Raw genomic sequence first — 23756 nt, 5'->3', positions numbered from 1 at the left:
AAGAAAAACTATAATCCAATATCTCTCATGAATACAAATGCAAAAATACTCAAAATGTTAGCAAATAGAATCCAACATGTATAAAAATAAAGTATACATCATGACTACATGGGATTTATTTCAAGTGTGTAAGGCTGGTTCAACATTTGAAAATAAACTAAGATAATCCATCACATGAACAAGCTAAAGAAGAAAAATTATAAGATCCTCCTCCTGCTTTTCTTTTCTTTTAATGTTTACAACATGGAGCCATCTGCATTTTTTTTCTTGGGTGGACACCCAATTGTCCCAATATCATTTCTTCAATAATTAGTCAACCACTAGTTTAAATGCTACCTGTATCATAAATAAGTCCCCATAAGTATTTACGGTATATTCTGTTCAAATGAACTGTTTTTACCTAATTCAGCACCAGTACCAAACCAATTAAGGCCATATAGCTTTATGACTTAATTATATTTATTTTAATATTTGTTGGAGATATTCTTCCTTGGCCCTTTTTTTTTTTTCTCAAAATAAACAAACAACTTCCTAGATACTCTAATTTTGTTTCTTTTTCAAGTGAGCTGTAAATTTATTTTCACACTGCTTTGAATTAAAGTCCTCAAAGAGGCTGGGACATCACTTAGGGATCCATCCCTGCTGGAGGGATGGAGGCAAAGTGTGACCTTGGAGAGGGGGGGCTGGAAGGCTGGACCCGAGCCCTTCCGGCAGAGCCTGTGAAGTGGCCACTGCTAAGAAAAAGGACCCCACAGGCGAAAGGGGGAGCCAGGAGCGGCCAGGACAAAGGAGGCCTGCTGAGGACAGATCAAAGGCAGGCATGAAGCAGCTGAGTGACAAAAGGAGAGGAAGGCTGGGTGACAAGGAGACCTCGGGCCAGCCTTCTAAAGGGCTGCCTCCAGCACCCAGTCTTGGCTGGACACAAAAAGAACGCCCCCCAAATCTGTGATGAGCCCATAAATAAGTTCGTGACAGCTGGACCCAGGAGGGAAAGGGGGGAGCAGGGGCCTGGAGGGAGAACCAAAGGGGTGAGAAAAGCTAGTTGGGTACACATCCTGGAAGGGGAAGCGGGGGAAAGAGGTCAGCTGTACCTCTGGAGGCAACCGAGCCGCTCTGCTTTCAGACTCAAAGCCACACATTCAGAAGAAGCAGAAATGCCCGGCAGGGGTGCAGCTAAAAAGAATCACTGTCTTAGAGTTCTGGTCATGGCTCAGCGGTTAACGAACCCAACTAGTATCCATCAGGACACAGGTTCGATCCCTGGCTTCGCTCAGTGGGTTAAGGATCCCGTGTTACCGTGGCTGTGGCGTAGGCCAGCAGCTACAGCTCCGAATAGATCCCAAGCCTGGGAACCTCCATATGCCACAGGTGCAGCCCCAAAAAGACAAAAAAAAAAAAAAAAAGAATAGACTCGCTGCACTTCCCTGCCCCTCTCTAGACCCCCTGCCCTGTCCTCCCACCCCTCACCTGTCACCTTACCCAGGGCAGGTCCCAGGAGAGGTCTGTGGAGCAGGTGGGAGTCTGGCTTTGGATGCGTGTTCCCACGGGAGTGAGTTCCTCGTGGAGGCTGACTCCTGTGGCCATCACAGCCGGTGCTCTGATGACACAGAGAAGAGGAGTGAGAACCAGGTATGAGGTCAGACAGGTCTCAACTGCTCCCAGCCCTGCCACCCACAAGCCACGTGACTTCAGCCAAGAGAGGGTCCCTCTGAAAAACATACCACGGGCATTAAGTGATACAGCAAAGAAAAAGGGCCTGGCACGCAGCAGGTACTCAAGAGATGTTAACCAGTGCCTGCCCCAGCCCTTCCCTGGCCTCTCCAGGTGTAGCTGGAGTGTATTAGGAACGAAACTGATTTCTGCAGGTGATCACCCCTGCTTAGAAAGGTGTTCTGAGTTCCAAATTGTCAATTTATCCACCTTTGAAAACTTGACAACTCCTCTTGCCTGTCCTCCAAACAGTCCTGAGTTACTGACAGCATCCTGAGCGGTCAGGTCAGGTCCTTAAAGATCAAGGATGCACCCCAATGTTCACTGCAGCACTATTTTTTTTAATGGCCACACCCTTGGCATCTGTATATTCCTGAGCTAGGGATTGAGTCCTAGCCACAGCTCTGGTAATACCGGATCCTTTAACCCACTGCACTGGACCGAAGATCGAACCTGCACCACTGCAGCGATCCGAGCTGCTGCTGCTGCTCAAATGCCTTTGTTTTTTTAGGGTCACACCTGCAGCATATGAAAGTTCCCAGGCTAGCGGTCAAATCGGAGCTATAGCTGCCGGCCTATTCCACAGCCGCAGCAACACCCGATCCTTAACCCACTGAGCGAGGCCAGGATCGAACCCATGTCCTCATGAATACTAGTCGGGTTCGCTACTGCTAAGCCACGACAGGAACTCCTGCAGTCAGATTCTTAATCCACTGCACCCCAGTGGGACTCCCCATTGCAGCACTAATTTACAAGAGCCAAGACACAGAGGCAACCCAAGTGTCCACTGGCACATGAATGGATAAAGAATATGTGGTTTATACATACACAATAGAATTCACTCAGCCATAAAAAAGAATGAAAATAGGAGTTCCCGTCGTGCCGCAGTGGTTAACAAATCCGACTAGGAACCATGAGGTTGCAGGTTCGGTCCCTGGCCTCGCTCAGTGGGTTAAGGATCCAGTGTTGCCATGAGCTGTGGTGTAGGTCACAAACCCAGCTCGGATCCTGTGTTCCTGTGAGCTGTGGCGTAGGCTGGCGGCTACAGCCCCAATTCGACTCCTAGCCTGGGAACCTCCAAATGTCTCGGGTGCAGCCCTAAAAAGACAAAAAAAAAAAAAAAAAAAAAAAAGAGCAGGGAACACAAGGCACTGGTTGAGGGGACACGCGAGCGACATGGACCCCATTTTACAGGCCAGGAAGTGAGCCTGAGGTGTGAGTGCCCATGTGGGGGCACGGTGCTGAGCCTTTGTAATGACCGTCTCCCAGAGTCCTCACAACCAGTGCGTGCACTGCGGCAGGGGGGTGGGGGTGGGGTCGGTACTTCTGTTCTCACAGGAGGGGGAACCAAGGTGCAGAGAAGCACCTGGAAGTGCCAGAGCCAGGAAGCAGATGCTCTATTTTGTCCCTCATGATGTGGCAGGCTGGCTCACACAGAAACATCAGAGTGACCTTCCTGGGACCAGCAGGAACATTCCAGACCCACAGCCACAGTCCCATCTGTCAAGATGTGCACCTGAGACTTCAGCAGCCAGCACTCCTGGGAAGACTCTGGAGGACTCAGCCTTGTTAGATCCCAAAGCGAGAGAGAGTGGGTCAAGGAGGCACCTAGCCCTTCCCTGCTGCGGTCTGCGTGTCACGGCCCTGCTGCTGACCCCGCGCCTGGTGAGCCTGTGCCTCCAGGAGACCGGAGGGCTCTGGCCACCAGAGAAGAGGCTCTCCACTGTCTGCATGTGGAGCGTGACCAACCCTTGAATGCAAATTTCCCACTAGCTTTTTTTCCTTTTTTTGGTCTTTTTTTGGCCCCGCCTGTAGCATATAGAGATTCCCAGGCTAGGGGATGAATGGCCAGCCTACACCACAGCCACAGAAACACGGGATCCAAGCGGCATCTGTGACCTACGCCACAGCTCATGGCAACGCCGGATCCCCAACCCACTGAGCAAGGCCAGGGATCGAACCCCAGTCCTCATGGATACCAGTCAACTTTGTTAACCACTGAGCCATGACGGGAACTCCCCCATTAGTTTTTTTTTTTTTTTTTTTTTTTTGCAGCTCCCACGTCATGTGGAAGTTCCCAGGTCACAGCAGTGGCAAGCCAGATCTTTAATCCACTGAACCACCAGGGAACTCCCCTCTTTGCATTCTTATCAAGATGTCAAATCACTGCTCAATCTGTCATTTGTGACTTGGATCCTTAACCCGCTGAGCCACCAGGGAACTCCTCCCACTAGCTTTTTAAACTCCTGCCAGCCAAAGGATGCTGCGAGATGACTCCTCGTGGCTCCTGCTCACTTCCTGTCCCCTAGCTCCATTCCTCCCCCTCTGTCCCTGTCCTAACACACACACACACACACACACACACACACACACACACACACACACACACCCTGCACTAGCTCACCTCCTTTCCCTCCCACTCCACTTCAGACCGCAGACTTTCCAGCATATCCTTGTGCTGACTCTTATGGAAAAACGTGTGAACAAATTTGAGACTTTTCCTTCTTCCTCTGCTTGCGGCAACATCTACCCCTTCCCCGGCCTGCTTCTCTTCAGTCTCAAGGTCCCTTTTTCAGGAGGCCGCTTTCCGCGGTCCAGAACCCTGAGAGCAGGTCTTGAGGACGTGTCTGTGCCGCTGGGGGGCGCGCTGCTCCCGTTTACCTGGGACTTGAACCCCAGCCCTGGGCGGGTAAGGGGGTAGGGGGCGAGTGGCCAGCCAAACAGACCGCGAGGGGGCGCTCGACACCCACCGGCACCTCGCCACCGCCGCGCCCCACCCCGAACCTCCGAAAGTCCAGGGGGTGCAAGGAAAGGAGGAGAGGCCGAAGGGCAGGTGGATGGATGGAAACAAAAAGAGGGACACATGGGGTGCGGAAGAGGAGAGGGACGCGGAAACGGGGAAGAAGCACATAAATGAGGAAAACCGGAGAGGAGAGAACGTGCGGGAAGAGAGGCGCAAACCCGGCGGCCGGGGCCGACGCTCCCCCCAGGTCCCTAACGGGCCCGGGAAGGGGGGGTCCGGACCGGCGGGCCGCGGTGACCTCAGCCGCTGGCACCTGCCGCACTCCGGCCCTGATGCTCCTGGCAACCGAGGACGCCGGCGGCTGGGCTGCGGTCCGCGCTGGCATCCGCGCAGCTCCAGGCGCGCTCCCGCAGCCCCGGGGCCCGCGTGCCCGGAACGTGACTCAGCGCTTTCTCCGCGCCGCTGCCCTCGAGCGCCCCCAACCTGGCCGGCCTTGGACTTGGGGGAATGGAGACCCCAGCCCGATGGATGGACCCTCCCTCTGCCTGCGGGCTGGGAGTGGGGGGCGCCTGGAAGCGCTCTGGGCAGGCAGGTGGATCTTTGAGAGGAAGGGTCAAGTTCAACTATCAGTTAACTCAAGGCTACTGTAGGCGGGGCGGGGGTGGGGGGAGGGAAAGAGATGGGATCCTGCCTTAAAGGGCTCACAGCCTGCCCAGGGTACACTGGACCACTTCTGCTGGCTGTTTTTTTGAAATTAATTAATTTCCCCCAGTTTTATTGAGAAATAGTTGACACAGGTGACTTATAAGTTGAAGATGTCCGGCGTGGTGGTTTGATTTACACATGCACTTGACCCTTGAGCAACAGGAGTTTGAACTGTGGGATTTCACTTAGACATGGATTTTTTTTTTTTTTTTTTTTTGTCTTTTTGCCTTTTCTAGGGCTGCTCCCATGGCATATGGAGGTTCCCAGGCTAGGAGTCTAATCAGAGCTGCAGACCCCGGCCTATGCCAGAGCCACAGCAACTCCGGATCCAAGCCGCGTCTGTGACCTACACCACAGCTCACGGCAATGCTGGATCCTTAGCCCACTGAGCAAGGCCAGGGATTGAACCCTCAACCTCATGGTTCCTAGTCAGATTCGTTAGCCACTGCGCCACGACGGGAACTCCCAACCTGGATTTTTTTCAATAAATACATACTGTTGTCCTGAACAGTAGATCTGTGAAGCAGAACTGTGGCGAGGGAGGGCCGGCTGTAAAATTATATGTGGACTTTGCACTGCCTTCGGGGTCAGTGCCCCTAACCTTTGCTGTTCAAGGATCAACTGTATCGTGAAATGATTACCACAAGAGGCTTAGTTGCCATCCATCATCTCATACAGATAGAGTCAAAGAGGGGAGTTCCCATTGTGGCGCAGTGGAAAGGTATTCAACTAGGAACCATGAGGATGTGGGTTCGATCCCTGGCCTCGCTCAGTGGGTTAAGGATCTGGTGTTGCCCCGAGGTGTAGGTCGCAGGTTTGATTTGGATCCCACGTGGCTGTGGCTGTGGTATAGGCCGGCAGCTCTAGCTCTGATTCGACCCCTAGCCTGGGAACTTTCATATGCTGAAGGTGCAGCCCTAAAAAAAAAAAAAGACAAAAAAAAAAATTCTCCTTGTGGTGAGAATTCAGGATCTACTCTTAACAACTCTCCCGTGTGTTATACAGCAGTGTTAACTGGGTGAACACGGGCACATTGCATCCCTACAAACTACAATTAGTAGTTTGTACCTTTTAACCAGCTTCCTCCAGTTCTCTCTCTTCCCGTCCTCTGCTTTCGCTAACCACAAATTGATCTTTTTTTTTTTTTTTTTTTTTTTTTTTTGCTTTTTAGGGCCACACCCGCAGCATATGGAAGTTCCCAGGTTAGAGGTCAAATTGGAGCTACAGCTGCTGGCCTACACCACAGCCGCTGCAAGGCAGGATCCGAGCCGTGTCTGTGATCCACACCACAGCTCACGGTAACACCGGATCCCGGACCCACTGAGTGGGGCCGGGGATCGAACCTGACTCTTCATGGTTCCTGGTCAGGTTCGTTAACCCCTGGGCCACGACGGGAACGCCTGATCTCTGTTTCTATGAGTGTGGTGGTTTTTCTAAATTCCGTGTGTGAGGTCATACAGTATTTGTCTTTCTTGCTGGTGAAGTTGGCAGATGAGTAGAGAGTTCTCTTGGAGAGATTTGGGAATTTGGGGTGCCTTGCTGGCCTGTGGGGTTCAGACCACAGGAGGGCCAAAGGTCTCCAGGCCTCGCCTGGGGGATACAGCATTCCCAGACACCTGGGCAGATCAGGGAGGTGTGGGGAGGCACAGGTGTGTGGACTGGATTTTGAAGGAGGGAAGAGGGACCCGGGGAAGAGGGCTTGGCCTTCTGGCAGCTGGGAAGTAGGGAAGGGGGCAAGGGGTCCAGAGGCAGCTGGGGGTGGGGCAGTGGTATCAGGGACCAGGCATCAGCTAAGGACCGTGTTAAGGTGTTTTGTGTGCGTGTGTGTGTGTCTTTTTAGGGCCACGGGGGTGGCATGTGGAAGTTCCCAAGCTAGGAATTGAATGGGAGCTGCAGCTGTTGGCCTACACCACAGCCACAGCAACACCAGATCCTTGACCCACGAAGCAAGGCCAGGGATTGAACCTGTCTCCTCCTGGATACTAGTCGGATTTGTTAGCCCTGAGCCACAACAGGAACTCCCAGGACTGTGTTTAGTGAGAAGCCTCAGCAGGGTGGCCCGCAGGCTGTGGCAGTGACCTGACCGGTAACTAGTGTGGACGTAGGAGGTGGCAGTGAGAGAAAACGGCCTTGTTCAGGTAGTGGCGCTCAGGGGGACGCTAAGATCTGCTGGCTGGGAGGCGGGGGACACAGGACAGTCCTGCCGGGATCAGGCCAAGCATCAGGTCTTCCCCCAGAGGGCCTGGGGCTGATGGATCTGGCTTCTGCCGTGGGAAACCTCCTTCCCTGGCTTGAGAGCTGCCCTGAGGCAGGGGATAGAGTGAGATGACCTTGCCCAGGAGGAGGGGCGTCCTTGGTGCACTCTTGGGACCCACTTGCTCTGCGGGTTCGGTTTTCTGCTGTGTTCTGGAAGCGTCCTCCCAGCTGTCTGAGATTTGTTGAACGGCTGAGTGAGCACAGAGTCCATGATGGGCACATGCGGTTCTCAGTGTACCCTACCTGCAGGGCACCGCACGATCAGATCTTCAGCACGGGCTTGTGAATAAGGCAGGAGGTGGGGTGAGCTGGGAGGCAAGGCCTGGGGTCCCTGAGGGCAGGGACGGCAGGCCGAGCTGCCTTCGCCCTGGCTCTCCACCGTCTCCCCAGCTCAGAGCACTGGCTTTGGGATCCAGCACTGCCAATCGGTCACTGTGAGACCTGGGGGTGTGCATGCCCACCCATCCATTCAGTCCGCCACGCTCTGTTGAGCACACACCATGTGCTACTCCCGACTCCTGGCAGCTGCCATGGAGAACCAGGCACTGCCTCTGCCTTCCTGGAGCTCCCCGTCCAGCAGGGGAGGCTCACGCTGCCAGCGTGGTGAAGTCAAGGGCACTAGAGGACGGCAGCGAATGGAGAGGTGGCAAATGCCCAGATGGGTGCCCCAGGCGATAGCGCTCAGGAGAGGCCAACCTCACGTGTGCTGACATCCTCAGAGGGTTTTTCTCTCTCTGCGCCTTGGTTTCCTCGTCTGTTGGTTCAACTGGAAGGCGCCTCCTATTTCCTGCAGACAAAAGGTTTAGGCCTCCATAACGGGGGACCAGTCCAGCTGCCACCCCCGTCCCACAGAGGAGGCCTGAGTGGCGAATTGCTCAGGTCACTTGGAACCTGGGGTCTGCCAGAGGCCCCGCCAGCGGATGTGACAGGCTGCTGGAGCTCAGGGCTCAGCCCAAGACCTTCCCCAACAAACTTGAACTCCGGACAGCAGCCGGGAGCCCCAAGGCGGGCGGTCTGTGCTGGCAGCAGGGCAAGGTCTGTGCTGAGCACCTGGGCAGGAAGAGGACAGAGTCCCATCACTTGTCCTCTGACCTTGAATTGTGCCACAGTCTGCTGGGGTGAAGCAGGAAAAGGGTCCCGCTGGCCCTAACCCTCCCCTGCCCTGAGCCAGCCAGGTGGGTGTCCACCTGGAGCCCTAGGTCCACCCACAAAAAAGGCTCAGGTTCAGGAGTGGACCGTGGGAGGCGGGCTTTCTAAAACTCTGGCCGGCCAGAGGCAGAGCAAGTGTCCAGGGAGCTGCTCCAGCCTGCTCCGCCCTTCCTTGAAGATGTGGCACTGCCTACACTGGGCTCGGGTACCAGCCTGGGGACCCCGAGATATGTAACTGCCTTCTCAAGCAGAAGTGCAGAAAGAGTTGGCGTGAGTTCTACCAAGATTGCAGAGTTCTTCCTGCTGCGGGGGGGTCATAGCTGGGGACGCAAATGATGGGACCCTGAAACTAAGTCCCAAAGGGAGTTACCCCGGTGCAGAGGGACAGTGGCTGCGTGTTCACTCAGGGCAGAGGGCAGAGGTAGGGGGCAGAGGGGGAAACAGCGATCCTGGGTGACATGGCCGTGTAACACATCACAGAGGGAGGAGCAGGTGGAGCGACGAGCACAGGCACACCCGGATGGCGCTTAGAGGGCTCCTGGAGTCTTCCGGACACGAGGGAAGTCATGGCAGCTTCTCAGCTGAAGAGTGACATGGCCAGAAGTGCACTTAAGAAGGGTCCCGCTGGCCCTAACCCTCCCCTGCCCTGCGCCAGCCAGGTAGGTGTCCACCTGGAGCCCCAGCTCACCTCCTCTCCTTCTGCCTGTCACGCCTGGCCTCTCTGCAGCCTGCTGAGCACCCATGCTGACGCTTTTAAGAATCAGCTCAGCATAGTCCAGTGAAACATGGCAGCTGGACCGCATGTGTTTATGTCTTCTCTTTCCAAGCCCCACTCAAACGAAAAGGATTTAAAAAAAAAAAAAAAATCTGGAGTTCCCATTGTGGCTCAACAGAAACAAATCCAACTAGTGTCCATAAGGATGTGGGTTCAATCCCTGGCCTTTCTCTGTAGGTTGGGGATCCAGCATTGCTGCGAGCTGGGGTGTAGGTCACAGCCTCAGCTTGGATCCTGCATTGCTGTGGCTGTGGCGCAGGCTGGCAGCTGTCACTCTGATTCAACCCCTAGCTATGGAGAACTTCCATATTCCATGAGTGCGGCCCTAAAGAGAGAGAGAGAAAAAAAAAAAGCCATATTAGGAGTTCCCACTGTGGCTCAGTGGGTTAGGGGTCCAGCATTGTCTCTGCAGTGGCCCAGATTCCACTCCCAGCCCAGTGCAATGGGTCAAGGATCTGGTAGTGCCGCAGCTGTGGCATAGTTTGAAGTCGTGGCTCAGATTTCATCCCTGGCCCGGGAATTTGCATAAGCCTCAGGTGCAGCTGAAAAAGAAAAGGAAAAATAAAAGCCATACTACTTGGAGTTCTCTTGTGGCACAGTGGGTTAAGGATCCAGTGTTGTCACTGCAGTGGCTCAGGTCGCTTCTGTGGCAAGTCAATCCCTGGCCCTGGAATTTCCACATGGTGTGGGTACAGTCAAAACAAAACAAAACAAAACAACCCCCCTGCCAAAATCCTTGCACAGGAATGTTTATAGCAGCTTCATTCACAGTCTGGAAGCAGGCCAGATATCCATCAAGTGGAGAAAGATAAACTGCTGGGGTCACCTGATGGAATACTACGCAGACGTAAAAAAGCAACAACCTACTGAAGTTTCCATCACGGCACAGTGGAAATGAATCTGTCTAGGAACCATGAGGTTGCGGGTTCAATCCCTGGCCTTGCTCAGTGGGTCAAGGATCCAGCATTGTTGTGAGCTGTGGCTCGGATCTGGCATTGCTGTGGCTGTGGTGTAGGCCGGCAACAGCTCTAATTTGACCCCTGGCCTGGGAACCTCCATATGCTGTGGGTGTGGCCCTAAAAAAAAAGACCAAAAAAAAAAAAAAAAAAGGAACAAACTACTGATGCATGCGACACGTAGTTAAATTTGAAGATAATATGTTGAGTGAAAAAAGCCACATACAAAGTACAAACTGCGTGAGGCCATTCACATGAAATTCTAGAATGGGAAAACCTGACCCGTGGAGGTAAAAATCAAATGAATGGTTTTTGCCTGGGGAGTGGAGGGGCTGAAAGGGGTTGACTGAGCTCTGCTCACACAGTATGCTTCCTTTTCTGAGCCGAGGCTACCAGAACCTTCCTTCATTACCCAGAAAACTCTCAGCACCCCCTCCCTCCTGCCATGCGTGTCAACCACTCTTGGTCCCCAGCCTGACTCCCCACCTAGGCCTCTTTCATGCTGCATTCCCTGCTCAGGGCACCATGGCACCACCGGCCACCAGTCTCCGGGGCCACGGAGTCACTTCTCGTGGTGGCCTCTGAGCTCCAAGAAAACCGCTCTGCCTGATCCTGGGAGGGAAACTGGGGAGTTGCCCTGGTAAGACCACCCTGCTCCCCAGCTCAGTGGGTCAGGAAATCTAAGCCCGGGGCTTGCCCACCTTTGTGTCCACAGGTATCAGGAAGCATCGACCAGGCGGCCAGGTGATGACCGACCAGGGTTTCCAGCACGGGGGACCCCGGCCTTCCTCCTGCAGCTGGGAATCCCCAAGTCCTGCCAACGGGGGGCAGGAGGCACCCGTGGGGCTGGCACATGGCAGTCTCAAGGGCCAAGGCTGCCCTGCCCTCCCTGGGCTCCTGTTCCTCTTTTTCATCTCTCCGGCTCCCGAGTGCCTCACCCTGTGACTCCAAGTCTCGCTTCCCTCCTCACACTAGCGGGAGCCGGAGCTGGAGTTTCCCACACTCCCCTGGGGCATCCTGGCACAGCTGCCTTGCCCCTAACCTTCCTCTTGCCTCTCCAACCACGAGGCCCCAAAGTGACCGCTTTGCGGGGCTGGGGCAAGACTCACCCTTCCTTCCACCTCTGAGACCCCCTCCCTCCTGCTCCCACCAGAAGGGCCCTCCTTTGCTCTCCCAACACCCTGTCTCCCCAGCACCTGCAGGCCCCCCTGTCCTCAGGCCACCCCCTTCTGCCTTCAAGCACACGCAGTTTCCCCATCTTTTTTTTTTTTATTTTCTTTTGTCTTTTTAGGGCCGCACCCGCGGCATATGGAGGTTCCCAGGCTAGGGCTTGAATGGGAGCTGCAGCTGCCAGCCTACACCACAGCCACAGCCATGCAGATCCGAGCCGCATCTGCGACCTACACCACAGCTCATGGCAACGCCAGACCCTTAACCCACTGAGCGAGGCCAGGGATCGAACCCCCGACCTCATGGATGCTGGTCAGGTTGGTAACTCACTGAGCCACAGCAAGTTTTCCTCATCCTGAAAAATGCTTTGGGAGTTCCCATCGTGGCGCAGTGGAAACAAAGCCGACTAGGAACCATGAGGGTGCCCGTTCGATCCCTGGTCTCTCTCAGTGGGTTCAGGATCTGGCGCTGTTGCCCTGAGCTGTGGTGTAGGTCACAGATGCAGCTCGGATCTGGCGTTGCTGAGGCTGTGGTGTAGACCGGCAGCTGCAGCTTTGATTAGATCCCTAGACTGGGAACCTCCATATGCCTCAGGCGCCGCCCTAAAAAGCAAAACAAAATTCAACCCCCTTCCCTTGGGCCTGTCTTCACCACCACCCATCCCTGCCCTCCCCTTCCACCTGCTATGGATTGACTCTCAGTTTGCTGCCTGCTCCCAGACGTGGGTTCTGCCCCCATCAGACTCACGAAATGCCCTGCGGGAGCTCACAGATCCTTCTGGGCAAACGCTGCCTTCCTTCCCAGCCCAGTCCAGCCTGTGGACTTTCACCGTGGGCTCCACGGGGTGGGTCGGCCAGGAACAGGGGTAGGTGTGCGTGGGCAGGGGCGGGGGCTCCCGCCGCCCTCACAGTGGCCCTTCTCCAGGGCTCCATCCTGCTCTCTGTCCTTCTCTCGGGTCTCACTTCTGGAAGAGTCCAGCTAGCCGGTGGGGGGGCTGCAGCTTTGACCTTCATCAGATCCCGTGGGACTGTCTCAGCCCAGGCTCTGTCTCCTTCCAGTTTCGAGTATCTGTATTTTGTTCACCAATGGACTCCACTGTCTCCATGGCACACCTGGGGCGACCTCCAGGGAACAGGGCTAAGGGCAGTGGCGTCTCCCCCGACCCTCCCCGCAGTTGCTCGTGCACGTCATTCATTCCCTGTGAATTCAGCAGGTGCCCGTTACTCTCCACCCCTTCTGCGGTCCTCCATTTCCCCAGGGGGGGATTGATTTTCTTTTTGTCTTTTTTAGGGCCACACCCGCGGCATATCGAAGTTCCCAGGCTAGGGGTCAAATCGGGGCTTCAGCAGTTGGCCGACACCACAGCCACAGCAATGCCAGATCCGAGCCGCGTCTGCGACCTACCCCACTGCTCACAGCAGCACTGGATCCTTAACCCACTGAGCCAGGCCAGGGATGGAACCCGCAGCCCCGTGGATACTAGTCGGGTTCATTACTGCTGAGTCACAATGGGAATTCCAGGTGGGACTGATTTTCATTTTGTGGCCACATCGTCACCTGTCTCTTCCCAAGTCCCTTTGGAGGTCGTCACGGGTCATCTACCTGGAGGGGAGGGTTTGGGAGGTGACAAGAGCTCCCTGGGCCCGAGGCAGGCAGAGCCTTTGAGCTGGGCGTTTGGAGGGGGCAGGGTGGGCGTTGCCCGCTTTTGTGACTCACCTCTCTCTGCCCGGAGGTAGCTGGGGGCCTGGTTGGTGATTCTCTCCTCATCTGGGAGACTCTCAGTGTCTCCCTCCCAGTAGGTCCCACACATGAAATGGGGAGCCTAGAGACCCAGGGACTGTGGCTGGGGGTTGAACCCTGGCCCTCTACAAACCCCCCGCCAGCACCCCACCCCTCTCCCCAGCACTGGCCTTGAATGGATGGGCCCCAGCCCACCCGGCCGTGTGGCACAGTGCCAGCTCTAGGCCCTGCCTCCAGGGCAGCCTCCACCAGGCCAGCGTTACTCTTCAGCCAGACAGCACGCTCCAGGGGCTCAGGCCCCTTGCAGAGCCCCCTGCCCAGCTTAGACCCTGGGAAGCTGGGCTCCTCGGCTGTCAAGCCCAGGGGGTCCCAGGATCCCATGCAAGGGCGAGGCCAGCAGGGACAGCTGAGCTGGGCACAGCTCTGACCTGGTGACCCTGCAGCGAACAGGTCAAAGGCCATTTGCTGCCGCTGTGGATTTGGGCGGGGTAACAAAAGATGTGAGGGGGCCCTTAAATGCCAGTTTCACCACCCTCTTGGCCCTCTGTGACCCTCATTCCCAGGACCTAGGCTCGGGGGGAGTTGGGGACCAGGAGCCAAGGAGAACGAGGAAGGCCAGGCCTCGCCGGCCTCCCTCCATCCCTGCCACCTCACCGGGCTCACACCTGCCACATTGCGCTGGGCTTCAGCGGGCATCCAGGGCCCCGCCCCCTCTGTTACTCACCCCAAACCCCCAGGCTGGGCAAAGGGGCCTGTGTTTCCAGAACAGGGCGCCACGGGGCCCTTCTCACAGGTGCGCTGGGCTGGATCCTCTGTGTCCCCGGGCATCAGGAAGCACCCTGGCCCCAGCGATGAGGGCCCCCTGGTGTTTTACTGTCACGGTTTTCCAAGGCCATCGGCTGTTTTTCTAGCTTTTGACAATCTGCTCGTTCATTCATCAGTACTTCAGCGGCAGGGCCTGAGCGCCGTGCTGCAGTGTGGGAATGAAGCTGGCTCTTTGCTCACAGGGGTCCATAGACGCGTGGGCTTCTGGGACTGCGAACCCAGAGGCAGGGTCTGGCTGCCTGTCCCCACCCCCACCCCGACCTCCCCTGGCCCACAGTTCCCTTTAGGCAAGTTGGAGGCAACTGGGATGCCCCTGAGGCTGGGCACAGGGCTTGGTGCCCAGCATGAGGCAGAAAGGGGGTGCAGGGCGGTCTGGGGGTGGGGGTGGGCAGAGCCCCTGATGGCCGGTGGGTAGCCAGGCGGGGGGCAGAGGAGAGCGGGCGGCCTCTCACCTTCAGCTTAATTCCCTGGGCAAACAGCAGTGCTGGGAGGCCGCCTGCCATCCGCTGTGGCTTCAAAGGGCCTTGGGGGCTGTGGGCGTGGGGGTGGGGTGGGGAGGTGGGCGCTGTGGGCGTGGGGGTGGGGTGGGGAGGTGGGCGCTATGCAAGCTGCAGGCCTTCCTCACTTCCTGGGCCGCTTGCCTTCCTGGGATCTCAGAGAGCTGCTTCCTTCAAGGAGAAAGACCCCTGTGCTGGGAGCCGGAGTGGGGGCAGCAGTGAGACCCGCCGCCCATCTCCCCCCTTGGTTTTTGTGTACCCTGTGTTCCCCTGCCCCGCTGCTCCGCCTGGTTGGCTTCTGGGGGACAGTACCCACCACCTGGTCCCTGCCTGCTCCTGACACGCACAGGCAAAGTTCAGGCCCCAGCATGCCGGTCACGGTGGCTTTGACCTGTCCCCTGAGGGCCACAGAGTGGGCTGGATACAAGCATGCCAGGAAGAAGGTGACACCCTCCCCTCCCGCCCCCGCCAGGGCTTCCACGCCCTCCTTGGCTCACACTGGCCTGTGCAGGCCCAGCCTGGGTGGCCTCACAAAGCCCCTCCCCTGGCTCCCTCCCTCATCACCTGTGTTTTCCTCTTCAACCCCCTAGAATGCCTCAGCAAGACGGGGCGACTTCCCCCCACCATGGTTAACGCAGGCCCCTCTCCACACCCTCCCCGCTGACAGGCCCGGGCCTGCCCCGCTGGCCAGCCCACTGTCCCCTGCCGGGAGTCCAAATACACCTGTTTACCTTTGGGCCAGAGCCCAGGATGGAAGCCACCTGACTCCTGATGGGCTTCCTCCACCCGCCCTCGCAGGCCTTCCTTCCCGCCCTCCAGCTCACCCTCTTCCTTCTGCAAGTACCTTTGGAGGCGGGAGTGTTTCCCGCCCATGGCTCAGCTCAGCAGGAGGCCTGGCCCCTTTGCTCCATCCAGGGCAGCATGGAATCCCATGATGGGGGTGGTGGGGGGCGGCTTCCAGATCTCCCGAGAGTCCCCAGAGCCAGGGGTGGCCTGTCCTGTGGAACAGGATGTGCGCTGTGCAGGGAGGTCTGAGCTCCCGCCCGTCCCCTCCATCACCTTCCTGGCTGGGGGGTACCTGGGGGAGGGGGGAAGGGGAAAAGGTGGCACATTAGGCGACAGAAGGGTGGCTTCTTGCCCTAGGACGTTCAGGGGCCTCTCACGGCAAAGATGGAGATGAAAAGAAATGAGAAACCTGCTCAGAGGGGCCCTGGGTGGGCGCTGGAGCGGAGGAGCCTTACGAGGCAATCTGCGAGACGCTTAGATGGGATTATCAGGTCAACGTTCACTTCCTGATGGTGATGGCGGGACTGGGTAATGGAAAAGTGTCCTTCCTTGTTCTAAGGACATACACACTGAAATCTTTTTTTTTTTTTTTGTCTTTTTGCTATTTCTTGGGCCGCTCCCGCGGCATATGGAGGTTCCCAGGCTAGGGGTCGAATTGGAGCTGTAGCCACCAGCCTACGCCAGAGCCACAGCAACTTGGGATCCGAGCCCCATCTTCGACCTACACCACAGCTCACGGCAACGCCGGATCCTTAACCCACTGAGCAAGGGCAGGGATCGAACCCGCAACCTCATGGTTCCTAGTCGGATTCGTTAACCACTGCGCCACGACGGGAACTCCTACACCACTGAAATCTTTAGCGCCGGTGGGGCTTCATGTCTGCAACTTACTGTCAATGGGGCCAAATATATTTTGATTGGAATTTACACTCATCCCCGTAAATGAGCCTCTTAAAAAAAAAAATCCCCCTCCAACCAAGAGCCAGGGCGGGGATGAGCAGCAGGGACAGGATCTGACAGCAAGTGTTCCTGCTCCCTGCCGCTCGCTCACTCACTGTAAGAGTGTGCAAAGCCCAGAGCTCTGGCCCCTTCAGAGCCCCGACCCCCAGCCCCAGCTTTGGCGGTTCATTGGCAGCATCTGGGGAGCCTAAAAAACCAGGAAGCCTGAGCCCTATCCCCGGAGACTCTAGGCCCAGGCCCAGGCCCAGGCCCAGGGATTATCAGGAGCTCCTGGTGATTCTTCCCCGCAGCCAGGGCCTTCTTCAGCCTTTGCCCACCTGGCAGTGGGCAGTTTTGCCCTGATCTTGCCCTCTCTCCTCAGCATGGGCCCAGGCAGAGGATGAGAAGAGGGACAGTGGCACTCCTTGCCCCCGCCCCCGTCACTCCAGGGTACACCCCCTTAGGCAGGGCCTGCAGGCTGATCCTGGGGGCCAGTGGAGCTTCTGGAGCCCCTCTTGTTCCTGCAGTGCTGGGGAGCATGGGCTGGGGGGAGGCTCGGAGGGGGGCTGGACCAGCGAGCTGTGGGAAGGGGATGGGCTGGCTTCCGAGCTCAGGACGGCCCCAACCCCGCTGGCCTTGCAGTGTGTGTGCCCTTCAGAAATATTTGGAATAATTAGCAAGTGAAAGCGGGGAGTTAGCAGGGGAATGCCAGCTTGGCCCAGAGCCAGCCTGGAGGGCCGGGAAAGAAAGGGGCTTCAGGAGCGTGGGGTCCGAGGAGGCTGGGCAGGATTGTGTGGGACAGTGCCCGTTTGTGCCTCTGCTTGTGTGTGTGTGTGTGTGTCTGTGTGCGCGTGCGTGAGCGTGCTCTGGGGGGATTGTGCACCACGAGGGCGAGCTTGCAGGGCTGGGGGAGGGACGGGGGTGGGGTGGGGGGGAGTGGGTTCCAGGCAAAGCTGGGGTGAGGTGGTTGAAAGGTGCCTGCTGAGTGTCACCCAAGCACCCAAACTGTGCCTCAGTTTACCCATCAGAACTCAAGCAGGGTGGATCCTCTCCAGGCAGACCTGCCGGTGTCGGGGAGGGTCCAGGCAGCCCATCTTCCCGATAGCCTTCCTGGTCCTCAACCTGCTTCGGAGGGAACGTGCAGGGGGGTGGGGGTGGGGCGCCCGCCAGGGTGGGGAGGGGGGCCTCTGAGGCCGGGGGCCCTCTGACCTCACACCCTGTCCCTCCAGGAGAGGACAGAGGGCGGGAGGAGCTGGAGACAGGCCCAGGCGAGGACCGCAGGCTCCAGCAGGCGAGCCTGGGCAGGCCCTCTCAGTGGGGGAGGTGGGGGATGTGAGCCGAGCCCTGGGCGAGCTCGGCCTTTGAGTCCCCAGGGCCCGGGAGGGGGCCGCGGCTCCTTTGCCGCCTGCTCCTGGGGGCCGTGCGTGCAGCCTCCCCGTTGCACAGACAGGTCGAGGGGAGTTCATGGGGGGGGTACTCCGCAGGCCTCCGATGCCCCCATTTTCCTCCCAGCCATTCCCCTTTGGGCCGTGAAGAGAAGCCCCCTCCCCACGGTGGTCCATGCTTTTCCCCAAAGAAAGGTACAAGCAGGTCCAATTTCAGATTTTTTTTAAACTTTATTTTTAAAAATTTTTTATTGTAAATAACTTTCCATGAAAAAGGTTAGAGGGCCCCCTGGGGCCGGAGGGTGGAAGTGGGACACGGGCCGGGGGGCTGGGGTGGCACAAGACACTCCCCGGCACAAGTGCGGGCAGGGGCACCGGGCCACCCCCCACTTTCTGGCCCCAGTGGTTCTAGCAAGGGCCGTGTCCCTCCTGGTTAAGCCTCAGCTACAGCTACACTCGCTATTTTAGTCTGTCGCCCTCCCCTCTGCAGCTCGGCTGCCCCGGCCCCCAACCCCCCAGAACCCCAACTCCCCACCGCTCTCAGCCTGAAGTTAGGCTCAAAGGTTAGGGGTTTACACCTTTGACCCCGCCTCTCGGGATGGGGCCAGAAGACCCCAGAGGCCTTAGAAAATCTCCTTGCTCCACCAGGCACCCCGACCTCGCTTGTCTGCTCTGTCTGCCCCCCTCCCGCTAGCCCCCCCCCTCCTCCCCGACTGCTGGCCCCAGCCCCAGGGAGGCTCTGCGGGAGCAGCCTCCAGGGGGTTAATTTGCAGTCATCTAATTAGCATTTGTTGTACCTGGGAACTTTCTCTGGATAGAGACCTGGGGAGGACAGAGGGAGAGGGAGAGGCCGAGGCCTTGAAGCTAAGATGCTCCGGGGCTGGCCCAGTACTGTGGCTTCCCGCTCGGCCCCTCCAAGCTGCAGCTCTCACAGTGTGGGGCCGTTGCGGTGTCTCTGGGGCCGGGAAGAAGTGGGTCAATAAAACACTGTATGTACGGGAGGCTGGGGAGGGGAGGCGGCAATTCTGGTCCTGGACCCCGGTTCTCAGCCGTCTGCGCTGGAATCTGAGGCCGGCCTGGGCTGGGGGCCGTGTGGCCTCGTGGGGTCAGCCTCAGAAGATCCGGCCCAGCCCCTGCCTGGGCGGTCGGTAGGGTGTCTGTGGGCCAGCTTTGGGGGGCAGTCGGGGGCCCTGACTCGGGCACTGTCCGGAGGTGGGGGCGGGCCTGGCTGCTTACAAGAAGGCACCCACGCTGGCCCACTCATGCAGGTCGGCGGCCAGGGTGGCATCCCCGGCCTCAAAGAGGGGCTCCGGGGGCAGGCAGCCACTGCCGCTCTCGTCCCAGGGGTGCTGCAGGAAGGACGTGGCCAGGAAGGTCTCGTCGAAGTCCAGGCTGTCGGCAGCCTGCTCTGCCGGAGGCCCCCAGGGAGCCGGGCAGTCGATGTGGCGGCCGTGGACGGTGAGGTCCACGTCGCCGTGCGAGGCGGGGCTCATCGGCGGGCTCAGCTCCAGGGCCTCCAGGGTGCCCAGCTCCCCGCCCAGAGCACCAGCGTCGAAGATGGCTTCCCAGTCGAAGTTGCCTTTGAGGGGTTCCAGCTCGCCCTGCTCCTCCTGGGTCAGCAGCAGGGTGCTGGAAGGCCGCGGGACCTTGGCCACCCGCTTGGGCAGCGTCTGTTTGCGCTTATGCCCCAGCCTGCCCTCGCCCGCACCCCAGCCGGCCTCCCCGGTGGCCTCCTCGAACTCCCGCAGCAGCTGCTGGGCCTCGGTGTTCACGGTCAGCGGCCCGGCCCACTGCGCGGCGCGAGGCTCCTGCGCGGCCTGGCGGGCAAAGGCCGGGTGGATGTGGACTGGCGGTAGCCGCCGCTTCTTGAAGGCCCCGCTCAGCAGGCGCTCGGCGTACTGGGGGTCGATGCGCCAGAAGCCCCCCTTGCCCGGCTCATCCTTCTCCCGCGGCACCTTGATGAAGCACTTGTTCAGAGACAGGTTGTGGCGGATGGAATTCTGCACAGGGAGCGAGGAGAGAATGAGGGCAGCAGGGTGAGTGCGCAGGGACAGCGATGCGGGCCCTGGTGTTACTGCCAGGCCCCCACCAGCTTCTCGCTGATGGGAGAGGGGGGACAGAGGCGCTGCTCGGACCAGGAGGCTCTGGGACACCAGCCACGGGGGCTTTTGTTCCCTGTTGCCAGGGTATCCGCCTGCTCAGTCATCCGAGCCCCGAGCCGCAGGGTGGCTCTCCGTGCCACCCTGTCCTGCCTTCCCCTCTCTTTCCCTGCCGCTCGAGGCCTCTGGCCAAAGGCCTCGGCTCCCCCAGGGCCTGGACGGCCATCTCCCTCTGCCTGGGCCTGGCTGGCCTTCTCTGTGAGTGGGTGTGTGTGGGGGGGATCTGATGACTTTCCTTGTTTGTAGAGCCGGCTGCTGGCCTGGGCCCTCACCCCCCCCCCCACGTCCTCCTCCTCCCACCCCCAGCTAGGAGAGGCCTCCGTTGATTATTACCCAGCCAAGAGCATAGCACTCATTCCTGGGGCCTCTCAGGCTTGGGGGAGGGAAGGGGGGGGTGTCTCTACTTTCTCACCAAGGTTACAAATGGTACTGCCCCAGGGTCAGGGCCCAAGCGAACATGAAATCGTTTGGAACCATGATGCTGTCGCCGATGCTTCTTCAGGGTCCTGGTCCCCCCCGCCCCGACTGGGCCCCGATCCTGATGATCAAAGAGGCTCAGGGCAACGTGTGCCCAGCCTCAAATCACCATCCTGCCTTGCTCACGCCTGGGGGCACAGTCCAAACCATGCTGGGGCACAGGGGTCTGGGGCCTGGTCAGCGGGGCCGGCAGGTGGGTGGCGGCCCCTGGCAAGGCTGGGATGTTTACATGGCGGCCTGGGCCCCTTGGCTGCTCTGTGCCAGGTTCCGGAGACTTGGAACATGAAGCCAGTGCGGGAGGCAGAGCCCCTGTGGAAAGCACCTGGCTCAGGTAATTGTCCCCCCAGGGAGTTTGATGAGAGGAGGGGGAGGTGTGGAGGCAGGAAACCAGGGAGGGTTTAGGTGGGAGACTGGGACAGCGGCTTTAGGAAAGCCCCATCGCCCTTCCACTGGGACGCGGCTGGCCTTCACACCCCACGGCACACCCCTCTCCCCTCCTGTCCCCTCCAGCCAACTGAAACCAGGCAGGATGCAGCGCCTGGCAGGCATGATGCTCCGACTTCCGCTCCCAGTCGGCCTCTGACAAACTGGCCTTGGGCAGGGTAGTGTCTAGGAATTCTAGGACGTGGGACAAAAATGTGCCCCTTAGTCCCTCAGCCTCCCCTGTCCACCCACAGTTCATCCCTGGTCTTTGGGCTGGGCCTGCTGGTTGAGTGACAAGTTCTTCCACGTGAACCTCAAGGGCAGGCACCCCTAAAGCCCTCGGAACACCCTCCCTCCTCCTTCTCTGAAGTCAAAGAGGGGGCAGTTCCAAGCACTGGGCTCCCTGGAGGTCTTTCCTCGACGGCCTTTCTCCCTCCGGGCCCTGGCTGCACCCCGCCTACTTGGCCTGCGGATCTGGGATGTGAGTTCAGCCCTTGCAAGCGCGAGCACGAGCACGGGGGGGGGGGGGGGGGGAGGGAGGGCCTCCCCTACCTGCCAGGTGGGATCAGCGTGGCGGAAGTAGCAGAAGTTGTCCGTGATCCACTTGTAGATGGCCGACAGGGTGATCTTGGTGGCCTTGCTGGCCTGCATGGCCATGCAGATGAGCGTGGCATAGGAGTAGGGCGGCTTCACATGCGGGTTGGTGGCGTAGTCCACGTCGTCGGGAGGCGGGGCCTGCAGCCCCGGGGGCGCGCTCCGGGACGTGCACGACGACGTGGGCTTGCCTGGCGTGTGTGGCTGCCCCAGGCAGGCGGGGTCGGCTGCCAGGGGAGACCCCGGCGCGGCCGAGCCTGGCACCTGGTGGTAGCCGTGGGGGTCGGTGCCCCCAGAGGGCAGGGCGGGGGCCTTGGCGTTGAGAATGGAGAATTCCTGCAGCCACTGCAGGCTGGTCAGGCTGTCATCCAGGGCATCGGGCTCCTCTAGGCCGCCCTCCGGCCCGGCTTCCTCCGCAGCCCCTGCTCCCGAGAGGCGTAGCCAGCTCTCCGCCATATCTGCGGGGACTCTCTGAGGGGGCGGTCAACATCCACGAGCTGAGCCGAGGGTGGCGCTCTCCGGCCCGCTGACTCCCGCGGCTCCAGTTACACAGGCTCCCGGAAGCGCGCTTCCATCCCACGACCCCGGGGGTCGCCTCCTCCGAGTCGAATGTGGTGTCTGCGGGGACCAAAACGGGAACTGAGCCCTCTTCCCCCACCCCGGAGGGGAGAGTGCGTGCGAGGCGGGAGGCGCCTCCAAAATCGATCCCGCAGCTGGTCTGGGAAACAGAAGCAGTGCCCAGGGGCCCGACCTCCACAGGGTCCACCTGTCTCTTTCCCTCTTTGATGTTTTAGAGGAGTCTTCATTAGCCTAACGAGGGAAGAGTGTAGGGGCATCCAAGGCTATTCCCTAATCCCCGAGAGCGCGAAATTAAACCCCCCTCCCTCCACAACAAGTGGAAATAGGGCGAGAGAGCCCAGGAGGGCGGTATGAGACCAGGCGGGGGGCGGGGGAGGTCGTCTGATCTTTGAAAAGGAATATTAGGCTCAAGGGGAAGGAAGAGACAAGGACCAAGAGTTACAGAGGGGTAGGAAGTGAGTGTCCCCTAAACTCCACTGCTGTCATTACCCAGACCCAACACTTCCGTCGGGGACGGATGGGAGAGCGGGCCTGTACCAACGCCCTCTCTTCCCGCGGCCCGCAGCCCTCCCCGTCCCTTACCTGGCTCAGAGCGCAGCTCGGGCCAAAGGAAGGTTCTGGAAGAAGGTCCTGCCACTCCCCGCGGCTCTCTGCCCCCAGCTCGAGGACCCTGCCAGCAACCCTCGTCGTCCCCCCCACGCCCGACGGCGCCTCTCTGAACGCCAGCGGCCCCGGGACCGGTATTAAGTAGTCGCTCAGAAGGCTTCTACTGCTGCCATGGCGACGCTCCGCCCCCATAAACAGCTTCCGCTGCTGCCATTGGTCAGCGTGTCTCCAAGGAAACCGCGGGCTCCTGCCACTCTCTCTGGCGGTAATTCTCTTCGAACTCCCTCCTTCTGCCGCCCTCTCCCGCGCCACCCAGCCCCCTACCCGCCACCGCGTCCCGGCTCCGTGCGTTCCCGCCCGAGGACCCCGCGCAGGGCTCGGAGAGGCGCGTGGCTCGGCGCTTCCGCCGAGGCCCCGGGCCCTTCGGCGTGCGGTTCGTCGCGGGCCCCGCGCTCCCGCCCCACCCCACCCCACCCCTTACGGTCTGAGCAGCTCCGAGGTGTCGACGACGGCTCCTGGGAAGCAGCCCCGGGCTCTGGGGCAAAAGCTGGGAGCCGGCTCAGGCTCGGGAACCATGTGCTTGGGGTTTTCCTCTCCTCTGGGCTGCGAGTGGCACTTCCTCGCGTTTCTGCGGCCCGTCACTCACTCCTGACACTGAGCGTCTTCTTGGTGCCCGCAGGCAGGTCTGACTCTCCGATGCCACCTGCTGCTCAGGTCTGCAGAACCCCAGCACCGGTCGCAGTCACCCCAGTGCGGGTAGGGTAATCCAGTGTTTCCCGGTAAGCCCCCACTCTCTGCCCTGTTCTCAGCAAGATGCCTGGAAGCTGACGTTCCAGAGGCTTCTTCGGAAATGCTCCCCCTCCTTTCCAGATAGCCCAGGAATCAGAGGTGGCGGGTGAAACTCAGAAAAGTCATGAACTTGCCTAACTCTCCTACCGAGATCCTTTGCCCCGTTAATTTTACCCGCCTTTATGTGACAGGGACTAACAGAGGACTGTGGCCCTCCCCCCCCTTCCCCTTCCCCAAGCCTCCCTCCAGTCACCAGCTTTCCTGCTCTTCAATTATTGACAAGCTGCAGTGTTGGAAGTTCTCGGGTTTAAAGACGGGGTGGGGGCTCCTTATCCGCCCTCTGAGCAGGAGCTGTGCCCAGGGAATGGTACCTCAACTCCCACCCCAAAACGTCTTTCCCTCCTCCTTGCCGCCCCCCCACCCCAGCTTCTCCTGAGTGAAAACATTAAAAAGTGCTGGAGGAAGTTGGACAGAAACTTTCACAAGCCAGCTG

General features: G+C 59.0%; 1 protein-coding gene and 1 long non-coding RNA gene across 3 annotated transcripts; both read right to left on the bottom strand.

The window, feature by feature from the left end:
* Nucleotides 1-1091: 1091 nt before the first annotated feature.
* On the bottom strand, nt 1092-4868 carry LOC146398008 (uncharacterized). Its single transcript, XR_014820834.1, has 3 exons — nt 4767-4868; nt 1480-1597; nt 1092-1173 (listed from the first exon to the last, which is right to left on the bottom strand). It is a non-coding gene; the product is annotated as an uncharacterized LOC146398008 (long non-coding RNA).
* A 12979-nt stretch (nt 4869-17847) lies between these two features.
* On the bottom strand, nt 17848-23543 carry FOXJ1 (forkhead box J1). 2 transcript variants are annotated; one of them, XM_084983750.1, is made up of 3 exons: nt 22956-23543; nt 21248-21907; nt 17848-19636 (listed from the first exon to the last, which is right to left on the bottom strand). In XM_084983750.1, exons 2-3 carry the CDS (start codon nt 21743-21745, stop codon nt 18869-18871), a joined length of 1266 nt encoding a protein of 421 aa, XP_084839876.1. In that variant the 5' UTR covers nt 21746-21907; nt 22956-23543; the 3' UTR covers nt 17848-18868. The 2 variants fall into 2 exon arrangements, with proteins under 2 accessions (XP_084839876.1, XP_003358007.1); XM_003357959.5 differs by lacking the exon at nt 22956-23543 and adding an exon at nt 22451-22585.
* Between the last annotated feature and the right edge of the window lie 213 nt (nt 23544-23756).

Source organism: Sus scrofa, chromosome 12 (assembly GCF_054392235.1).
Source record: "Sus scrofa isolate SSC_HxYL_T2T_F1_AM1 chromosome 12, Sscrofa_HxYL_maternal_Yorkshire_Landrace_v2.0, whole genome shotgun sequence".
In the NCBI taxonomy this organism is placed as follows: domain Eukaryota; kingdom Metazoa; phylum Chordata; class Mammalia; order Artiodactyla; family Suidae; genus Sus; species Sus scrofa.
Note: the sequence above shows the minus strand (reverse complement) of the source record. Positions and strands in the feature narration are given on the sequence as shown.